Source organism: Magnolia sinica, chromosome 5, assembly GCF_029962835.1.
Source record: "Magnolia sinica isolate HGM2019 chromosome 5, MsV1, whole genome shotgun sequence".
NCBI classification, from domain to species: domain Eukaryota; kingdom Viridiplantae; phylum Streptophyta; class Magnoliopsida; order Magnoliales; family Magnoliaceae; genus Magnolia; species Magnolia sinica.
The window spans coordinates 33,480,411-33,501,827 of NC_080577.1; the positions used below are offsets into that span (position 1 = coordinate 33,480,411).

A 21,417-nucleotide genomic window follows, 5' to 3' on the forward strand; every position below is an offset into this window, starting at 1 on the left:
TTTCCTTCTCGGCACCTCTTGCTTCCATCTCCATCATTGGTCTGAATCCATCCACCTCCCACGAGGTTGGCTGAGAATGACCTTTGCCGCACAATTCTCTCGAAATTCTCAGTCACCTTCAAATCTCCAACCACCACCTTTACTAACTCTCTAAGGTTGGCGAGGCCTTTCTCCGCCTAAAGAAGATCCTCGCGACCTACAACTCCGAGCAGCCTTCCGAGAGAGGGTCAATGACAACCACCTCCCAAAAGCACACCCTCATTTCCCAAAACTTCAGCGGCAGTCCCCACGGCTAAACCTAGGCCGCCTCCTAACCAAGAGACAACCAATCATCCCACCTGCAAACCCCGACCATGAGGTTGGTTATCTATGAAATAGCTCCCTACGAGGACTATCCTTCTGACATCAATTTTGGGTCTAAGAGAAATTAAGACCTCTAAGTTGCTAAGGTGCTTCAAAACCCTATCCCAAACGCTCCACTCCGCACTTCCGTTTTAACCAAACACCCACCTCTGAGCAACCTTCTGAGAGGTTGGTTATCTATGAAATAGCTCCCTATGAGGACTATCCTTCCGACATCCATTTAATGTCTAAGAGAAATTAAGACCTCTAAGTTGCTGAGGTGCTTCAAAACCCTTATCCTAAACACTCCAATCTACACTTCCGTTTGAACCAAACACCCACGCCTAAAGAAGATCCTTGCGACCTACAACTCTGAGCAGCCTTCCGAGAGAGGGTCAATGACAACCACCTCCTAAATGCATGCCCTTATTTCCCAAAACTTCAACGGCAGTCCCCACGGTTAAACCTAGGCCGCCACCTAACCAAGAGACGACCAATCCTCCCACCTACAAACCCCGACCATGAGGTTGGTTTTCTATGAAATAGCTCCCAACAAGGACTATCCTTCCGACATCAATTTAGAGTCTAAGAGAAATTAAGACCTCTGAGTTGTTAAGGTGCTTCAAAACCCTATCCCAAACGCTCCACTCTGCACTTCCATTTTAACCAAACACCCACCTCGTCAAAGGATGCCCCAACCTAGTTCGGCGCTACCAGGCACCACTGGAAAGCCTTCCACACATTGTCGAGAGCATCACAAACAACGTTAATTGTTGGGTCGTCTGCTCCCCAAGTCATTTAAATCCATCTCACCTCCTCCTGGCTCAAGGTTGAAGCATTCTTCGGGCCCTTCCCCCTCTCTACTTCTCCCCTCGAACCCTTTCCAACAACTGCCTCGCTGAACATATGCCCATCCCCCTAGTTTTTTAGCCCTACAACTAAACTTCTGACATGCACGTGCTAGTCGAAGTGGATTTGGAAACACATCATGGTGGAGTCCACCCGAACCACCCCCATGTTTGCTCGCACGCAAAGTCTCATGCGGTCTAGTTGACAGGAGACTATTTCCATGTGTGTGTGTGTGTGCATATCGCATATTTACAGCATTACTTCACAGATTTCATTCCTTCATAAATGCATAGCCCAACTAATAATCGGACTAGATTGGCTTTGAGGCCACAAGACATGCGTGGATAGGCACACTGAATGAACAACCAAAATCTTACACAAATGTGGGTGAAAGGATCAGGCTTGAGCTCGGGCCTAGCATAATCATCTTCATTCGAGATTGGGCCTATCCATTTTGGCCCGTCACAAGGCTATGACAGGCTCAAGCCTAGATTTTACTTGGTGGGTTGAGCTTGGACAAACCTAAGCCAAGCCTGTCGATATTCTAATCAAGTAACTAAGAAGAGTATGTGGTGGGTGATGAGGAGGGATCCCCCAGGAGAATATATGGACATCATTGAAGTTCTACAAGTGTGCCATCACAAGAGTGAAAACAACTCTAATGAGAGTGTTAAGTTCCTAGCTACAGTGAATCTTCATCAGGATCGACATTAAGCCCTTACCTTCGCACACTTTGTATACAAGAATTAACCGTAGTTGTACAAAATGAGGTCCCTTAGTGAATGTATTCATTGCTAATGATGTGGAATTGATAGACAAGACTAGAAAGGGGCCAAATGCTGAATTGGAGCCTTGTGGGAAGGCTTTAGAATCTAGGGGCTTAAAAACTAGCATAACCAAGATGGAGTATCTGGAATGCAACATTATTAAGAATGGTCTTAGAGACAAGATCAAGTTAATATTGATGATCAAGAGATTCCTCAACGCGATGCATTTCATTACCTTGGTTCTATATTTCAACAAGCTTAGGCAATTAACAAGGATGTTTATGATGGAAATAGAGCTGAGTGTATTTAGTAGAGATGTGCCTCTTGAGTATTGCATGATTGTCACATGCCTATTAAACTTAACACAAACATTGTAAGCCAGTTATTCAACAAACCATGTCCTATGGGTAAAGTGTTGAGGATTTTGAAGGCAATAATACATGAGTAGAGATTGACTATTGTAAAAATGAGGATGTTGAGATGGATAAGAAGGATCATGGTATTCCAAAACAGTTACGTTACGTAACAACCATAACATAACGGCAATGGTGGTAACCATTACGCATTACAAGGTCATAACGGCTGTAACAGTCCATTGTAGGGCTGAAATAGGCTTTGTCAACCAAAAAAAAAAAAAAAAGAAACTGCCATTACAGGGTACGGCTGTTATGGGCCATATCATAACAGTAATGGCAATGGCAGTTACGACCACTGTTTCCATTATGGAATACCTTGGGAAGGATATAATTAAGAATGAGGCCATCCAAAGCAATCTAGTAGGCCCAATTATAGTCGCACAGAGTGTGGAATGAAGACAATTTGGGTGCGGGAGCGAGAAAGCGTCAGAGTTTCATACTGTGAGCAAGCATAAGCGGTCAGGAAGCAGGGTTGTAAGTTGAAAGCACAATTCAAAGAGGAAGCCGCAGCTAGCTAGGAGACAGCAACTAAGGGCAAGAGATAAAATGATAGAGAATCAAGTGAAATGTTTAGTCATGTGCAATGGAAACTAGAAATAGGATATCCAATCCCTCCCCCAATCCGATATCCAAGTCAAATAGTCCAGTCTTTTTAAAGGATCCAAGCATCATACATGAAGTTCATCAGGGAGGAGGTTGAGAAGCTTGTTGTGAAGCAAATCTATCCTCACAACACATTTGCCCGAGATTTGCATGAAAGGATAGCCAAACCTACTAAGGTCTCAAAGAGGACTCGTGTTATGCTCTCCAATTACTTAGGCAATACTCCAATGATCAACCCAATTACGACAGAAAAGATATGAAAATTGCAATGTTACCAGCGACTTCTTCAAAAACTCGATACCTTGTTCTCTAATGCCGAACCATCGGATCGGCCAATAGGGTCCGCAGGTGCACCCACCTGCTTGCCCACAAATCAGGCTATTATCTGTTGCCCTGTTGAACTGTGGGACCCACAGATTCAATCAAAAGCTTCATCAGTGACCTAATTAGTATCCAAAGGTGCCAACAAGTTAAGTCATCCGTATCATTTAATGCTTGGACAACCCAATTACCAAATACAACTTGACAACAGATTATGGTAGAGAAGAATGCATCAGCAATACTTCTAAAGCTAAAATAGTTATTTCACCAAAATATTAAGCAAAGATGACAAGAAAAGAAGGAGAAATTATAAAATGATTTCAGTAACAGAGGGAATTTGAAATCAGAACTAAGTTAGACAAAGTGCAAGTTGAAAAGCAGCCACTTAGTGGGGCACGAGATGTAGACCACAGAACACAAGATGTAGAAAAGCTTGGTCTCCTGCTCACAAGGCCGCACAAAGCTTTTATGCGAGCCCTCTTATGAACCATTACATTACACTCACGACTAAGACACATCTGCATTGAGAATGAGAGTCTCGAAAATCTCTCTCGTGAACCATGACTCAGGTAAACCATGAGACTCCCCTGGTTTGCTTTTTTATTAAACTCTTTTAGGCCCACCATGAGTGTATGTGATTTATCCACGCCGTCCATCTATTTCTCCATATCATTTTAGGGGTTGAGCCCAAAACTGAAGCATATCCAAAGCTCAAGTGAACCATACCATAGGAAACGGTGGGAATAATGATTTCCACCATTGAAACCTTCCTAGGGCCCACAATGATGTTTATTTGTCATCCAACCTGTTGATAAGATCTCACAAACAAGGATGAAGGGAAAATATAAATATTTCTTGATCCAAAACTTCTGTAGCCCTCAACAATTTTTCAATGTTAGACGTTCACTTCACACTGTTTCCTGCGATATGGTCCACTTGAGCTTTGGATATGCTTCATTTTAGGGCTCAAGCCCTAAAATTATCCAGTAAAATGGAAGGGGTAGATAAAATACATAAATTATGATGGGCCCCATAGAGGTTACTCATACTGAGTTACTCAGGATGCGGTACTACCACCGCCAGGACCTAGCTAGAGACAGATGGTCATGTTAGGGGCTATATGGGGCCCATCGTGATGTATGTGTTTTATCCATACTGTTCATCCATTTTTATAGATCATTTTAGGACGAGCCCTAAAGGGAGGTGGATCTAAGGCTCAAGTGGACCACACCACGGAAAGTTGTGGTGACAATGATGCTCACCGTTGAAACCTTCCTAGGTCCCACCGTGATGTTTATTTGCCATCCAACCTGTTCAAAAGGTCTCATGGACATGGATGAATGGAAAACATAAATATTAGCTTGATCCAAAACTTTTGTGGCCCCCAAGACACTTTCAACAGTAGGCATTCAATCCCCACTACTTCCAATGGTGTGGTCCACTTGAACCTTTTATCTACCTAAGTTTTGGTCTCACGTCGTAAAATGGTCTATTAAAACGGATAGATGGCGTGGATAAAACACATACATCGTGGTGGGCCCAACAAAGCCCTAACATGATCGTCTGCCTCTAGCTAGGTCCTAGTGGATGCGGATTGCGTGGTGTGCCACACACCACCGACATCACCAAGTTCTGCAGGCCTAACATGATGTATGTGTTATATCCAAACCTTTTGTCCATTTGGGGAGACCATTTTAGGCCTTGAGCCCAAAAAAGAGATAGATCAAAATTTCAAGTGGACCGCACCCCAGAAAAGCAGTAGCGATTCTTGGGGGTCAAATAAGTTCTGGATCAATCTGATATTGACTTTTCGCTTCCTCCAAGTCTATGTGACCTTTTAAACAAGTTGGATGGCAAAATAAACATCATGGTAGGCCTCAACGGTGGTAATCATTGTCTCAACTACTTTCTGTGGTGTGGACTACTTGGGCTTTGGATTTGTCTCATTTTTGGGATGATGCCCTAAAATGATATCGCAAAATGAATGGACGGCGTGGATATAATACATACATCATGTTGGGGCCCACAGAACTTGGTGACATCGACCACCGAGGTCGGTGGTGTGTGGCACACCACGCAAACCGCTTCCGATCCTGCTGGGGGTAGTACCCAATCCCCACCCGTTATCTTGTACAGAATCTACTTCCCACACGGACGTGAATTGTCCACTGATGTTATCAGGTAAGTCGCTCTATGGCCCTATTGTGATGTATATGTTTTATCCATGTCGTCCATGTCTCTTTCCAGATCATTTTAGTGCATGAGTCCAAAAATGAGGCAAATCCATATCTCAACTGTAATAACCCAAATAAATTTTAACCGTCTAATTTTAACCATTGATCGACGTATCCATTTGTCCGATATGACCGTCGATCTACAAGATCAACTAGTTCAATCTCAACCATTGACTTGGACATATCCAATCCAACTGTCCATTAACTAATGAATCCAACCATACATTTAACCATCCATCCAACGATACAACCATCTAACCGTCCATATGTTGAAAATCATCGGAACACTTTCCTTTGCATCTGAATCCTACCCGTCCATCCACAGGTACACCTTAGAGTCTAGCCATCGATCGTACAACAACTCATCTGCATATATCTATCCGTCCATCTATGCATACATTAGTCCGACCATCCATCTACATCATACACTTATGCACCATTGAATACATCACAACTACACACATACACCAAACACATCATGCACAACAATCACCTGCACACACACACACACACACCGATCATATGTATGGCATGCACATACATGTGGCACATGCATGCGGTGCACATGAGATGCATGGTGCATGTGTACACTGGACTAGCCCACGTTGTAAACAAAAAGAAAAAAAACGTGATGAAAGAAAGTGCAAATGGAAGTAAGAAACGTTTTTCTTACATTCATTTCACATGTGGAAAAAAAAGTATAAATAAGTGGATTGTGGGTGTGATGAAAAACGTGAAGTAGAGTGCGTTGTTATGAGAGGTGCGGTGAGGAAGTGAGGAGAGAGAAAGAGAGAAAAAAAAAGTATTACTGGACATTCACGTTGGAAAGAGAGGGAGAGAGAGAGAAGAGAGAGAAAAAGGAAGAAAGAAAAGAGGAGAGAGAAAAAGGAAGAGAGGGAAAAAAGAAAAGAAAATACTTTTTAAGAAAAAGGTGAGTTTTTCTCTCACTTGATATTTAAGAAAAAAAATAATGTTTTTTTTATTATTTCATTTTTTCATTTATTCAAATAATTAGATCTTACTTGCCCATCTTATATGTTATGTTGTTTGTTTAACTTTTATTATTTGTTTTAATTGCTTACCATAGTTTTAAACGTGCCATTTTAATTTTTGTCGTTCAGTTGTCTTTATTTTAATTGACATGCCTCAATTTGACTTAAATATTCGCTTAGTAGTAATCCTGCCTATAAAAAGAAAAAAAAAATTATTTGGCTTTATATATATATATATATATATATATATATATATATATATATAATATTATTGCAAAAATCTTGAGTTTATAAATTTTGGATTCTTAAATCAAATAGATTATATTGCATGTTTATTTATTTTTATTTTTATTTTTTTACTTTTATTTTTGTAGAACTTTAATCATGTATATGCAATTTACATTGATTGACAATTTTGTTTTAAAATTGTGCACATCACGTATTATGAATTGATCAATAGAAGTCGTTAAATGTTTTTAGAAATATTTGATTTATGCAATATTAAAATCATGCATCATTAAAATAGTTATGAAACACCAGAAAATATGTGAGGCGATCAAGTCCTCTGGGTTGAAAATCCCTAAAGCGTAAATAGGTGGGGCGATCAAGACCCTTAGGTTGAAAGTCCCAGAAACCCAACTGGTACCTTTTGGAACCTCTACCGTACCCTTTGAGTGGGTAAGCATGTCAGGATTGCAAAAGGTTCCCACTGCCAAGTTCGATAGGGTAGTAGTCTGACCAGCTAACGTACAAATGGGTCCCTCAACAAGTGCCCTTTGGATGAGTGAGCATGTCATGCAAAAGGTTCCCATTGCCAAGCTCGGTGTTGTATTAGCGTGGGTATTGGCCAACCGGTGTAAACTGGCCCTGGTGTTAAAAGAATAAACCGCACGTGTTATCATGGAGTATAGCATATCTTGATTTCATTCATTCATATTTCTTTGAATTTACATTGAAAATTTATGTTTATTAAATCTCCTCATTTGTTGTTTTACCTAAATAGGTATTGTATCTTTTAATACATTTTTATTCATATTATATAAGGTTATTTTGAAACTTGTTTTGAGATTACTCACTAAGCTTCACAGCTTACCCTGTTGGGATTTTAAAATTTCAGGATCGGGATCTCATGGAGGAGCTTAAAGAGATTTTCTTTTATTTATTTTTGTTTCCTTACCATTTTCTAAATAAGTGTAATGAACATTAAGTATAGTATGATAGCATGACAATGACATGTGTTTGATGGTAATCTTGAATAGTTAGAACATAAACATTTTATTCTTTTTTAAATAAATGTTTGATTATTAAATTTTTGGATTGTTATATTTTATGAATAAGATTATTTTGTCAATATATGTGTGGATTATGAAATGTAAAGATACAAAACATAAGTCATGCCTGCAGGTACGGAATCAGGGTCGGATATACCCAGATGCCGGATTTCGGGGCGTGACATCAACTAGACCACACCACAGGAAAACAGTGGTGATTGAAAACCCACTGTTAAAAAATTCCTAGCGCTCACTATTATATTTATTTTCCATCCAACATGTTGATTAGGTCACACATAGACATGGATGATGTGAAAAATATATATATATAGATTCATGAAAAACTTTTGTGGCCCCCAAAAAGTTTTTAATGGTGGGTGTTTAATCACCATTGTTTCCTTCAGTGTGGTCCACTTTAGATTTGGATCATCCTCAGTTTTAGTATCATGCCCTAAAATGATATGGAAAAATGGATGGACAACATGGATAAAACACACATCATGTGTCTCACTTGCACACGTGCTCGCAAGTCCTAAGAGAAGCAGTAGTTTGGAGACTCTCTCCTTCTCTCTCTTACGTGAATGCAGGTGAATTTACAGCTGCCGTTCTATCCGACAGCTCATGTGTGAGCTCACATAATAGTTCTATACAGTCAGTCAATAGTATGGGACTATATATATATATATATATATATATATATATATATATATATATATATATATATATATATATATATATATATATATATATATATATATATATATATTTCAAGCAATTTCATGTACAGCATTCCGATAATAACCACAGAAATTGACAGCTCGGAAAAGATTATAACCAAACCTGATCCATTAGCAAAAGCATATCCTGAAAAGTAAGCAGGCTAGCACTTTGGAAGACAGTTGCTGCTGAGAGCATCACCACATAATTAACCAGGAAGATGCCACTAAATATAACTAGGATAGCGAGAAAATGGTCATGACATAAGGAGCTCGTGGAGAGACTTGCAGGTCTATGTTGCTGCTGCATTGAAACATGAACCCAAGATTAGAAACAACACGAGCAGCACTTGTCTGAAAGTGACTAAATTCCATGACAGAGCACAAGTACAATTAAAATAACATGTCCTATACAAATATAACCATCCCAAAAATTAAGCATCAGATTTGAAATGAGTGAAAAGGGAACTTTTTTTTTTGGGGGGGAAATATCCGATATTTTCAGGCCATTGGCCTATCTTTCCTCTTTTGTATCTCTCTTGCTTTTGTCTGATTAGAAGGAACAAGAGTTACGTCACTAGATTATTTGAACATGAAATATCCCTTACTAAAAAATCGGTGTCAGGAAGGGAAATCACATTATAAAGCATCATGTCTTCCAATAAGTTTGTTTCTTTCTCTTTTTTTCTGTTGTGTTTTTTATTCTCTTAAGTTTTTCCACACCAAATCCTAATATCAAAACCAAAATTCTTTTAATCTCCTAATCATCTCAAAAGGATCCCAATTCTAACTTTTTCTTTTACTTTGCTAAGGTGTATTTAAACAAGTTAAGAGATCCCTTTAGGTACTGTACTCCCCTCACCCCCACCCATCAACCTACGAAGAGAAATGGGTGGATAGAGATAGATGGAGATATTAATTTACATTCAATAACATGCTGATTCCTAACCAAATTGTTGTCAAAGTCCAAGAAGAAAACCATTGATGGTCATACATGGGTCTCTCTTAAGCATAAGGTCACAGAGAAACAGTTTTCAATTCAATCAAGATTCAAGACACAAAGGCCACCTGAATACCAGAATTTAGACAGGTGAAAGATACACATAAGAGAGTGGACATGAAAAAGAAAATAAAATCTACCTGCACGATATAAGAGTGGAGGTAAAAACCATGAGGCATGATATTCGCACCGAGTAGACTCATGAGTGTGTATGCATTCTCCCCCTTCAAACTTGGAAGATTCCAACTCATATTAAGGGGGATTTCTGGTTGACTGATAAGCACTCCAAACACGTAAAAAAGCAATGCAAGGCCTGCTATGCTCGCAAACAGCTTTTCCATCATGCATTTGTCCTAAAAATCAAGCACCAGTTACAACCATCATGATATGCATATATAACTAATTGGCATCAATGCTAGATAGAAGAGTCAATCTCACCAAGAGGGTGATAAATAGTGGAAATAGCACAGCATCCATTGCAGACAAAAAGACACATATGAACAAGTCCAGTCCAAAAAGAAGATTGAGCCCATGTGCAATGCCAAGAATCTGGTACAGTCAACGTAAATAAGTCTGTTAGAGATATCCAAAAACGGTTCCGTATTTCAAAGGCACTAGCCCATCTCTCCAGTTTAACCTTTCCAGAAAGAGTCTGCAACAATGATTCTTGTGAGGAGAGAGAAGTGAATCACGGCACACTTGCCAACTTGGGCACAAGTGTGCAAGATCATGGCCATTCTTAAGGTGTGGCTGACTGCAAACATGCCCTCATAATAAGAACAATCCACTCATCAGGTGGGCATTCGTAAAAGGCATGGACAGTTAGAAATCAAGACTTATATTCAACATAGACATGAAGACAACCTGATCCCTCGACCAGCCTAGATTTTGCAACAAGGTATGTTACATCAAACCCCACCTGGAACATGGCCCGGATCCCACACAAGTGCCAACGCAGCGATTAACCTCAATCTCTCCTCATGCAAATCACTTCAGCAGTTCTCTTTTGGAAAAAGCAGATTCCTGGATTCTAAATTTAGATGGAACAGAACAAATACCATAGTCAGGTCCGAAACAATCACTGATAACTCTGCTTGAACACCTAACAACATGCATGTGGGCCTATTGTATTCCTCGCTGCATATCTTTTAGATCACAAGAAAGAAAACATGTTAATAATAAAATCAGCAGAGAAGTTGTGTATGTCTGTGTAAAGAGAATCCAAAGAGACAATAAAGACAAGTAAATCAGCACCTGAACAGACTACAAAACGCTATAATTGAAATTTTAACATCAAATTAACTATGCTCACAAGTGCCAAATTTTATCAGAATAAAAGGAGTGGCAGCAAAATTTTCTCATACATGAGCACACCCATGACTTGTCATAAAAATAAAAATAAAAACTATGTTTGAGGAGACTCTTGGAGTTCACGGTTAGGCAAATGGAGCTTCTAAAATTGTACATTAAAAAAAGAAAAATGGATACCTGAGCAAGATTCTTTCCAGTGACCAAACTAACACGAGCTGCAAGGTACTGGCACAGAATAGCAGTGCAATTGAGAGCGAGTACAAGCAACACAAGATCGAATCCAAAACGTGTACCCCCATCAACAGCTGCAGCCCACTTCCCAAGGTCGATATATCCCATCGAAATCAGAAGTGCAGGTCCAAGCGAAGGGAAGAGCCGAGGCACTATACCTGGAACCCGAATAGCACTTGAGGCCTCAGAATCCATGCTTTAAAGCCACGCAATTGATAGAATGGTGTGATACTTGAATGCACCTCTGCGTAATTGAAGATCCTTCCAGAAAGTATCAAGCTCAATGAATCACAAGATTATGCGGTCAATATCTGTGATTTTGTTCTAGGGATGCAATTGAAGCATCCCACTACAAGTTATCCATCTGGGCACTTGCAACTTCCATGGTTAACCATCCTCGTATGTAACCAAGGCAATGCCAGAGACAGATCCCCTTTCCTTGAAGCAAAGGGATTGGTAGAAACACATGCAGGCAATGATGACCTCAATATACCAAGTCTCACAAATCCTCGTAGTGTACTCGCAGAGTTCAAATATTGCAGCTTATCCTTAAAACGCATTTGTTTGCATGATAACGCACTAGCATGCCAAAAAAAATTCTGCCACTGTGAACAGTAAGTTAGCATCCAGGAAACCTTTAAGCATCACTGCTGCTTATATGCAAATTTGACAAGATACAGACATCTTAGATTGCTTCTTTTTTCTTCTTTTTTTGGTCCTTCTTACAATCTTGTCCTACGATTAGGCAAGGTAATCTGGACGTGTGAGCCTTCTGTTTGTGACTTGGAAGTATAAAAATTTAGAACTTAGGAAATTTCAAATGAAAGGTGAATCTTCCCCACCTGGAAAACCAGATTACAATCATCAATAAAGTGCAATAAAAAACTTATTGAAAGAAAATAATAAAATCTAAAACGAAAAAAGAAAAAAAAAAATTGTTTTAAACACTTTGGGTACAGTCAATTAGATCAAAAGAACTGGATGGATGTAGGAAGTCGTGTCTATCAAAAATAGCGTAAACTGTAACATTTGATGAATTTATGGGCTGCTGGCCTTTTTTGTCCATGAACATGTGCCTCCATAGAAACAAACTCTGACAGGGGATTCCATGTCAGACTTCTTTCATCTTCTTTGGTGTTTTGCCCACTATGAGAAAGACGTAAAAAGTCTGACATGGCAAGCCTCTGACCCACCATCAGGACTTCACTACGTAAAATTGTCCCAAAGATATACCAAAGGCAGCATTACAAGGACTATTGAATTGTCAACTAAAATAGATCATTCTGTATCTTATAGTATTATTCCATGCACTGGACTGATAACTAAACTTCTATGTTGATATGTTTAAGAACAATGTTTCTGTTAAATACAAACGGCCTGAAAGAATAACGACACAGTTACACAAAGTGGGTGCAGACACTACTCAATCCTTGCTTGCATTCTTGTAACAAAACATTTCGGATGTATCGAATTTAGCATGAATGTGAGCATTGAGTCCAAATTTCCATATATTTCAGGGGAAAGGATGGCTATTCATTCCACTGTGCATTTAACATGGTGTACAAACCAAACTGATGGTTAAAATTTTCAGGCTTTTCTGTCCAAAACAGTTCAGGTCCTGCCTCAAATGTATAGGATATTAGTTTGTGAGGAAAAACATCCCCCAACCCTGCATTTCTAGGGTTCTTATAAGCACTTATCTAAGTATAAAACGTACTTCATAAGTTGAAAACGAGTGATTCTATTACATAGCTCTAGTAGAATTTGCATGCAGCTCCCTCCTTAAAGCACACATGGCAGAGATTTGTCATGAAGTTGTGATATGTACTATTGGTCTAGTGGGCCACAGCATAGATGGGCCACATTCCAAAACCAAGGGGTTTTGGCTGTTATAGCCATACAATCAGCTGTGTCCAAAAGTAATGGTTCTCTTTAGAAAAGAAAAGGAAAAAAAAAAAAATCTATGTTCAACCAGCAAAATTCGCAACACTGGACGATTAAAGTTGGCCACCCACTGCAATTTTTGGCCTATATTTCATCCATGAGGTGGCCCACCAGATCAACAGACATGTTTGCCGCATGAGGAGGAATCAGTGCATAATTGCTGCATAACAGCATTCCTTGTTGAAAGCAATTAAACATGAAATCACATCATAGAAAAATAAAATAATTTAAAAAGAACACCATAAAATCATCACCACAGTATTCATCAAAGAAAAAAGACTTATCCAAATCTTTAAAAAAATATAATAATAATAATAATAATAATAATTATCATAAGCAATACAGAGTAATCGATATTCAAATATCTTCATTAACTTCAACAGACCAAACGGTTATAAACAAATACAGATTCCAAATATACTAACCTGCTAATGTGAATAAAACACAATCTTTTTTTTTCCCTACTTTTTTATTCGTTTTGAGAAATTGCATGCAACATAATCACTTCACACAAAAAGTCCCAACGGGCCCCACCAAAAAAAGGGGGTTGTTCCCAACATCTCAACCATCAGATATCCACCTACAAACTCTAAAATCTAAACATTCAATGATCTCTCTTTAAGTAAACTCATTAAAGGAAAAAAAAAATGTAAGATTTAAAGAAAAAAGCATAATTGAAGCAGATCAAAAGGCATATAAACTAAATCAAATGACTATATTACACAAACCAAATCAACAGAAAATCCGACACTATATACACAGTCGATTCTCTTACAAACAACAGAAATGAACAAACAAATTACAGTTCCAGCAAAAACAGAATCAGATTGAAGAAATTCCGACTACAAAAAACCCTAATTAGACATTTTGCCCGGAGGCAAAACCCTAGTATCCTCAAGAAAAGATCCAAAAGCCCTAATCAGAAATCAAGAATAGCCAGCAAGCATTAGAATCCCAAAATCAATTCCGTTAGCAGGAAAGCGAAACAGGAGCAACAGGTCCGCGGGTGTATTTTAACAGATCTGATACCCCGAAACAGACAGAAGGAGAGAAGTGATATTAAAGCATGAAATTTCAACGGATTTCTCAAGGGAGTTGAAAATTAGGGCTGGGAAAGAAAATCACCTTTTCTGCTGCTACTCTTTTTAGATGCAGTTTCTACTGAGAGTAGAACTGTAGAACAGAGCAGGCATCAAAGAAGCCCAGAGAGAGATTTCAGCTTAAAGAAAGGTAGAGAGAGAGAGAGAGAGAGAGAGGATTCTGGCAAAAATGGAGGAAATGGAAAGAGAGTATGAGGTGGAAACCTCCGATTGGGTTAAAAAGCACGCAAAAATGACAGTTATAGTTCCGTTCTCTCCTTCTCGAAACCTCGAGCTATTTGATGCTCTGGCCGAGTGTGATGCTTGATACTCGGTTCTCAAAAGCCGTACCTGAATCGTAGATTAACTAACTAAACCGTAAAATGTTGGTACCATTGTAAGTAAGTTATCATTCAAAGCTTCTATTTATCGAACAATCCTTTCCTCTCATTAATGGGCATTAACACGGTGAATTGGGACTATCGGCTATTTTTCATTTTGACCGTCCATTAAATATCCATCGATCATCTGACCATGATATCAAATCAGCTAATCTTTTGGTTAAGAATCACAGGAATTAGAAGGTTACTTTAATTTACTTTTATGCCACGCCTGCAATTTTCCAGCGCACGTATATCAATTATCGCTGTTCCTGAGTATCCGGACGTGGTTTCCCTGCCAAAGCCTTTTCCAGGACCTACCTGTGCTGTGAATCTAGGTGGGTCCAACCGCAATGTTTTTAATAAATCGACACGTACATCTATTTTAAGATATCATTTTATGACAGCTGGCAGAGAATTAGCCAGATACAAGACTCAAATATGCCACACCAGAAGAAAATAGGAGGGAAAATACTTATCATTGAAATCTTCTTAGGCTCCACTTTGATGTTTATATACAATCTAAACAGTTTATAAGGTCATTACCACTTGTATAAACTGAAAACATAAAAATCTAAGACATATAAAAAATTTATGGCCATGTAAATGTTTCAACAGTGGACTACTATTTCCTCTGGTGTGACTCCTTGAGTCTTGGATCCTGCTCATTTGTTATCACTTGCTCTAAAATAATCTCCAAAATCTTGTAGACGAGCTGGATTTCTCAAGAACATCACGTAGGCCCCACTTAAATTCTGAGTGCAGGAAGCCCCTGTGAATGGATTTAGCAGGAAAAACTGCGTCCTGAATGTACTATCCGAAGTGGATTACCTGTGACCCTGGTACAGGAATGTTGTTATGCCCAGGCTATGTGAGGCTCACATAGATTATTGTAACAAATCTACTCCGTCCATCTGTATTTCAGGACCACAGTAGATAAGGAGTCTAAATATTGAGCAGATCCAAAATTCACGTGGGTTATGTCACACCAAACAGTGGCTATTGAACTCATGGGGTGAGAGAAGTTTTGTATCAGGATGAAATTTTTTTTCTTACCATTTATTTGAGTGCTAATAACCTTATGAACGGTTGTGGATGGAATACAAAAATCACGGTCAGCTTCGGAAAAGTTTTAACGGTGGATGTTTCTGTTGCCATTGTTTCATTCGGTATGGCCATCTTAGTTTTGGATCTACCTTATTTTTAAAACCACCATCTATCATGATCTTTCAAAACAGATGGATGGAGTGGATTTGTCAAGAAAATATCTGTGGCCCCACACAACCCTGGCACAGGTATATCTATGTAGGCAATCCGCTCCACTGATTATCAGGTTTTTTCTCCTTTTCAGAACTGCGTTTTCTTCGGAAAGGGTACATCCCGATGTATTGGTGCCGGATACGCGAGGACTTAAATCTTTGAATCTAGGTTATATTCTAACGATCAGTGCCGTTTATATGATGATGTTCACCTTGATCTGTGGATTCACAAGAAGGTTCACTCTTAGATTAAAATATTACAGCGCTTTTATCATTTGACTCTTTTCTTTTAATACGGACGGTATCCATAACATTGAGGGTTAAAATATTTCCTTGTGCAAATTTTCCCAGTCCACGGTTCGGCCCATCATATACACGGCTCGATTCAATGAAAAGGACCCTGATCCAAAGGCTAAAAGTCCCGACGTATCCTGTAGCGACACGTAGGATGTATCATATCTATCCACTCTCGTGAAAGCCCACCCATTATGTGTGTCCCACTTGACTGAGGGTTCAGACCAAGTTTCAGCCGCATCCAAATTTCAGGTAGGCCCCATCGAGTGATTTTATATATTTTAGGCATGTCCTCACGTGATTTTAGATGGTATGGCCCACCTGAGTTCCGTATACGGCTGATTTTTGGTAGGGGGGCCACTGCCCTAGGGCCCACCCAATGCACGGCGTTGATGTTTGAAACGCATCACGGTGGGGCCCACAGCTGGGGTCGTGAGGCCCAACCCGTCCATCCGCCAAACGTAGGCAGCGCCTGCGTGCGCTTTGATAGCAGCAGCGCTGCTGCTGCTTGTTTTCTTTTCTTTTTTTTAAAACCAGTTTTCCTGTGGTTTTTCACAGGTGGGGCCCACATCGAGGAAATCTGCCTCGCCCATTGTATTCCCCGGCTCGATACAGTCAAACAGAGTCCAATATCCATTAGGATTGGGCGAGTAAAACGACAATGCGGGTTTTGGACGGTAATAATACTGTTTCCTAAGGTATGGCCCGCCCAAGAATCATATTGCCCTCAAATTTCGGCTCAACGTCTAAAATGAGTGAGGGAGAAGGATGGATGGCTTGGATTGAGCACATACATCAAGGTGGGCCTGCATGAGTAGCCCACCATTTTCTTCTCTCTTTTTTTTGTTAGCTTGCAAGTACACACCCATGTCAGTGCACATACTCCACGTTAGCCACACCCGTTCAAGGCTACACATCCAGCGTCCCTGGACGCTGGACAGTGTTGATACAACACATGCACCATGGTGGGTCCCACATGTACGTGGCCCACCACCTTGCACATATATATATATAGTTTTAATATAAAATAATTATAATATGTTATATATAGCATGTGGGACTTCCCACCATCCCAAAAATGGACGATGGATTTCGCCTAAATGTGGTGGGCCTCACCATTGATGAATGGAGTAGATTTAACATGATTTGGTGGGACCCACTTCATTCTAGGGAGAGGAAACAAAGAGAGAGAGAGATATACGGTGATAGAGATGAGGGACCCCGCCACTATGGGCCCTCCATTGATACAACACATACATCAAGTGAGTCCCACAACAAGTGGCCCTTAATTTTGAAAAAGACGGTAGATCACCCACCTCTAGGCCTCCTTTTTGCTCCCTTAGGCTCCTTGCTCTTATGCCTGGCTTTTAATGGTGGATGATGGAATTTTGATGGTGGGAATGAGAGATGAGAGGGTGGGCCACACTTATGGTTTGGGAGAGAGAGGGAGGTTGGACGTGGGATGTTGCTTAGGAGAGTTTTTTTGAGAAATGAGGGAGAGAGAGAAGTGATGGGATGAAAAGGATGGAAGATGTGGTGGTTGTAAGAAAAAGGTGATGGGAGGTATGGTTTGGTTTGAAAATTGGTAAAAGAGGGATGGGTAGGGAGAGAGAGTTGACTTATGGAAAAGAGAGAGATGGGTTGCATGTACTTGACTTGTACTTGAGGTATGGAGTGTAATTGATTGATTGATTGATTGATGGGACATATCGTAGAGATTCCCTCGAAATTCGCAATGCGCGGCATTTCTTTAGAATGAACGCAGGCCCACATCTTCTAGCTTAGGTATCGGTTCGGTGCACGAGTCGCGACGTTGGAGCCGCGGCGACGGCGCGGTCGCCAAGGTATAGGTTTCGGTTCAAGCCGATTTCGGTATGCAGGTCTCGGCTTAGGATCACGCGCAAACGTCGGATATGGTGCGAAGGTTGCCAGAATTCGACCGGAAGGACCGCAAAAGCCAATGGAACGGTACAGACTAAGGTACAGGTCTTATAAAAAGTGTACTAATAGAGGATATTGAATTAAGTTGAATTAAGATTTATTAATATCTCTCTTAATTCAACTATTAAGGTTAGAAATAAGTAGAGAGAGACTCTGATTAATATATTTAGTAGATATTTTTCTTTAATTTCTTAGAAGGAAGTAAATAATTATTATAAAATAGTCAAACTTTATTCATGTATTACTAAATTAATTAAATTAGAATTGTTAAATCTAAATCATACATTAATTTATTTGGATTTCGGATTTAATATGGGTTATTTTTAGGAGTTCCTACTCTTTGATGATTTACAATTTTATAAAGAAATTTTAATTTTAATTTAAATAAAATTAAAATTAAAATTTTGATGAAATAATTATTAAGTTATATTAAAAATTAATTATGAATTTATAATCGAGGATTATCTCTATTACAAAGTTAAGCATTAATTATCATTATTTCTTTCGACTCTAAATTTAAGAAATTAAATTACCATCAATTAATAATATAGGAATTTAGATTAAATTGATATTTTATAAATTCTTAGGTTTAACATACTTGAAATTTTAAATAATTTATACTATAAAATCAATCACGAAGAAATCTTCCAATTCAAGTTGATAACTGTTCCAAAAATTACATCGATAATCCTATGCGATTAAAATTACACCACATTGAAATCCTAAAATTTTTAAGGTCTCTTTTATATATTTTTTTAAAAATTAACCAAACCTTACTGACTTTAAATTAATTATTTAAATATGAAAATTTTGGATTCTTTATTTATTTTAAGATTTTTTATGTTGTCTTTTAAGAGATTCGTGTTACAATCCACTTTTTCTATGCACTACTGTATGTTTGAACAAATCTTCAGGAAAATGGTATGATAAAATTTAGAAATTAAAATTGTAATTATTTAATTTTAATAATTTTTTATTAAATGGCTGTTAAACCTTACAACGACTTCTATGCATAATTTGATAATAATGAAAAATATGTGATGAATGATATGTAGTTTGTTAATGACATATTTAATAATTCCAATTTGAATGGATGGTAGTCACTCATATCATATACATATTTATTTTTAATTAAAAATGAAGGTTGGAATGCAGGTGCGTTGTCATGGGAATGTCCCTAAAAGGCATAAGCAGGTAGGGCGATTGTGTCCCTTGAGCGAAAGACCCTAAAGCCAGCAAGTAGGGTGATTGTGTCTCTTGAATGAAAGATCCTTGAACTCACTCGATCCATTGAAATATCCTTTGTGTACGGTATATGAGTACAATTGTGTACGCGGATATACGTCAAGGGTACAATTAGAGCAGTGTCTGACCATCTAATGTATAAATGAGTCCTTCATCACGAGGTACCGGTGCATGGGCGTTAATTCAACGTGGCCATCCACTTGGGTACAGTGTTGTAAGAAATAATGGTTATTTATTTATTTTATTTATTTATTAAATTCATGAAAAGTTTAATATTTAGAGCATCTATACAATTCCAGTATTACATTCATCTCATCTTTTAAGATTCGGTTCTTTAATTTGTGTTTTCAAATTTAAATAAAGTATTTTCATTATTTATACATTTTGCATAATTATAAAAATTTCATATTTGGGTTGGATATGATTCCACAAGTTGTTATGCTCACATCCACATTAAAAGTGTTTCATGGCTTAGAGATTAGTCAGGGACGAAGCGGAGTGATGATTTAACCATCTATCTAGTCGTAGTGATATTTTTTATTTATGTTAGAAAAATGTATAGTGAAAAACTTAAAAGTGAGTCTAAACATTGTATTGGTTGAATATTTGATTTATTGTACTGTAATTTTTATTAAATTTATGGTTGAGAATGTTTAAAAATTTAATTACAACTTGGGATTCAAGGTTGGGTCTAGCCAACTTGGGCATCAAATTTTGGGGCGTGACATTGTAATTACAATGAACCCTCAATATAGTGACCATTTTGTGTATTGGAGTAAATTGAATTTTATCGTGGACTTACCATCTTTTGTATCGTTTGTGCCTATGTGGCTTTTGCAGATAATTCCTTTTTATTGTATCCTTTGATGGATGATTTGCTCTATGAGGCTTCAATTTAACATTGTCCTATGTGGCTTTGGTTTAATATTTGACTCATGTGGCTTTAATTGGATATTTTCCCTATGTGGCTTGATGAATTATTTTCGTATAACTTTGCGATGGTAAGTCCCACTCGTTAAACTATGATTGGCCACTAGTTGAGGAAATTACCATTAAACATTCTATTGTTAGAGTCTCATGAGTTGAGGATAGTGGTATGTGACATTATGCCCAAGCTATCGGCCTATGCTGAGTGTCGAGCCCTCGATAGTGACTTTTGAGCTTTATTAAAATGACTATTTGAAATGGGAATAATACTGGTTGGACTAATCATGTATTTCACAACATGTGGACTTTTATGAGTGTCTAGTTCTCATTAGGGCGTACTTTAGAGTACTTTTTCAGGAGGCTAGTTCGCCTTAGGTGTCTTTGTTGTATGGTCTTTTTTCGGGTGGCTAATTCTTATTAGGGTGTACCTTTGAGTAATGTTTCGAGTGATTAGTTCTCCTTGAGTGACTTTTTTGCCAACTGGCCGTGCATCCCCAAGTCGATGAGCATGTGCATGCATTCATACATTTAAACAAGACTTCTCCAATGTTTCGTACGATGTGAACTGCTATATCTAGTTGTTTTTAACTATACTTAACTAATGCGATAGTGGGTAATCTTGAGGGGAACTCATACTAAGTTGACCACTCATTATTTGAAAATATGTAATCATACGGGTAGTGCATGTGGTTTAAATGATACTCATGTTCAGATAGATGAGGATTCGAGTACAAATATCAGGGATGCATGGCTGTATTTGCTCAAGAGAAGTGTGATCATGCAACTCAAGCCTAGCTGCATATTATTCGATTTCATATACTAAATTGTGTATTTCCTGTAATTGTAAGCATTGAGACATTGATTTATATAAGCCGACAACCACTTGAATATGTAGATATGTATATTTGGACTTCCTATTATGTTTGATTTCTTTCTCTTTCGCTAAATTGGTAAATATGAAAAAGAAAAATAAAAGGAAAAAATATGTAAACTTAGGACTATTTTTAAAGGTTAACATTAGGGTTTATGGAAATGGGTGTTACAATTAATCCCATTTAATACAAGAATTCAAATGACTTTCTTAGAACATCATCACACATTGCATTAACGTTAACATTGAGGTTAACATCATCACACATTGCATTTAATGCAAGTGCTGACAACATCAGTTACGATGCAGGAAATACAATTTCATACCATTCAATCCCACAGACCAAGTGTTTTACACCTGGATGCAGATTGTATACTACCTGCTTGTATTGACGTGATGAGATTTGATTGGAAGTAAGCCTCTG

General features: G+C 38.4%; 1 protein-coding gene across 2 annotated transcripts in view; it reads right to left on the reverse strand.

Moving 5' to 3' along the window:
- Positions 1-14,312, reverse strand: part of LOC131245923 (ethylene-insensitive protein 2.2-like) — a 33,687-nt gene extending 19,375 nt beyond the window's left edge. Inside the window, exons 1-6 of one of the 2 annotated variants that reach the window (XM_058245702.1) lie at positions 14,123-14,312; positions 11,000-11,895; positions 10,570-10,656; positions 9,950-10,060; positions 9,652-9,864; positions 8,636-8,812 (exon numbers count right to left, since the gene is read on the reverse strand). In XM_058245702.1, the coding sequence (XP_058101685.1) occupies positions 8,636-8,812; positions 9,652-9,864; positions 9,950-10,060; positions 10,570-10,656; positions 11,000-11,248 (837 nt within the window). In that variant the 5' untranslated portion in view covers positions 11,249-11,895; positions 14,123-14,312. Of the gene's footprint in view, positions 1-8,635; positions 8,816-9,651; positions 9,865-9,949; positions 10,061-10,569; positions 10,657-10,999; positions 11,896-14,122 lie in introns of both variants that reach the window. The other variant, XM_058245701.1, reaches the window with a different exon arrangement.
- Positions 14,313-21,417: the final 7,105 nt, after the last annotated feature.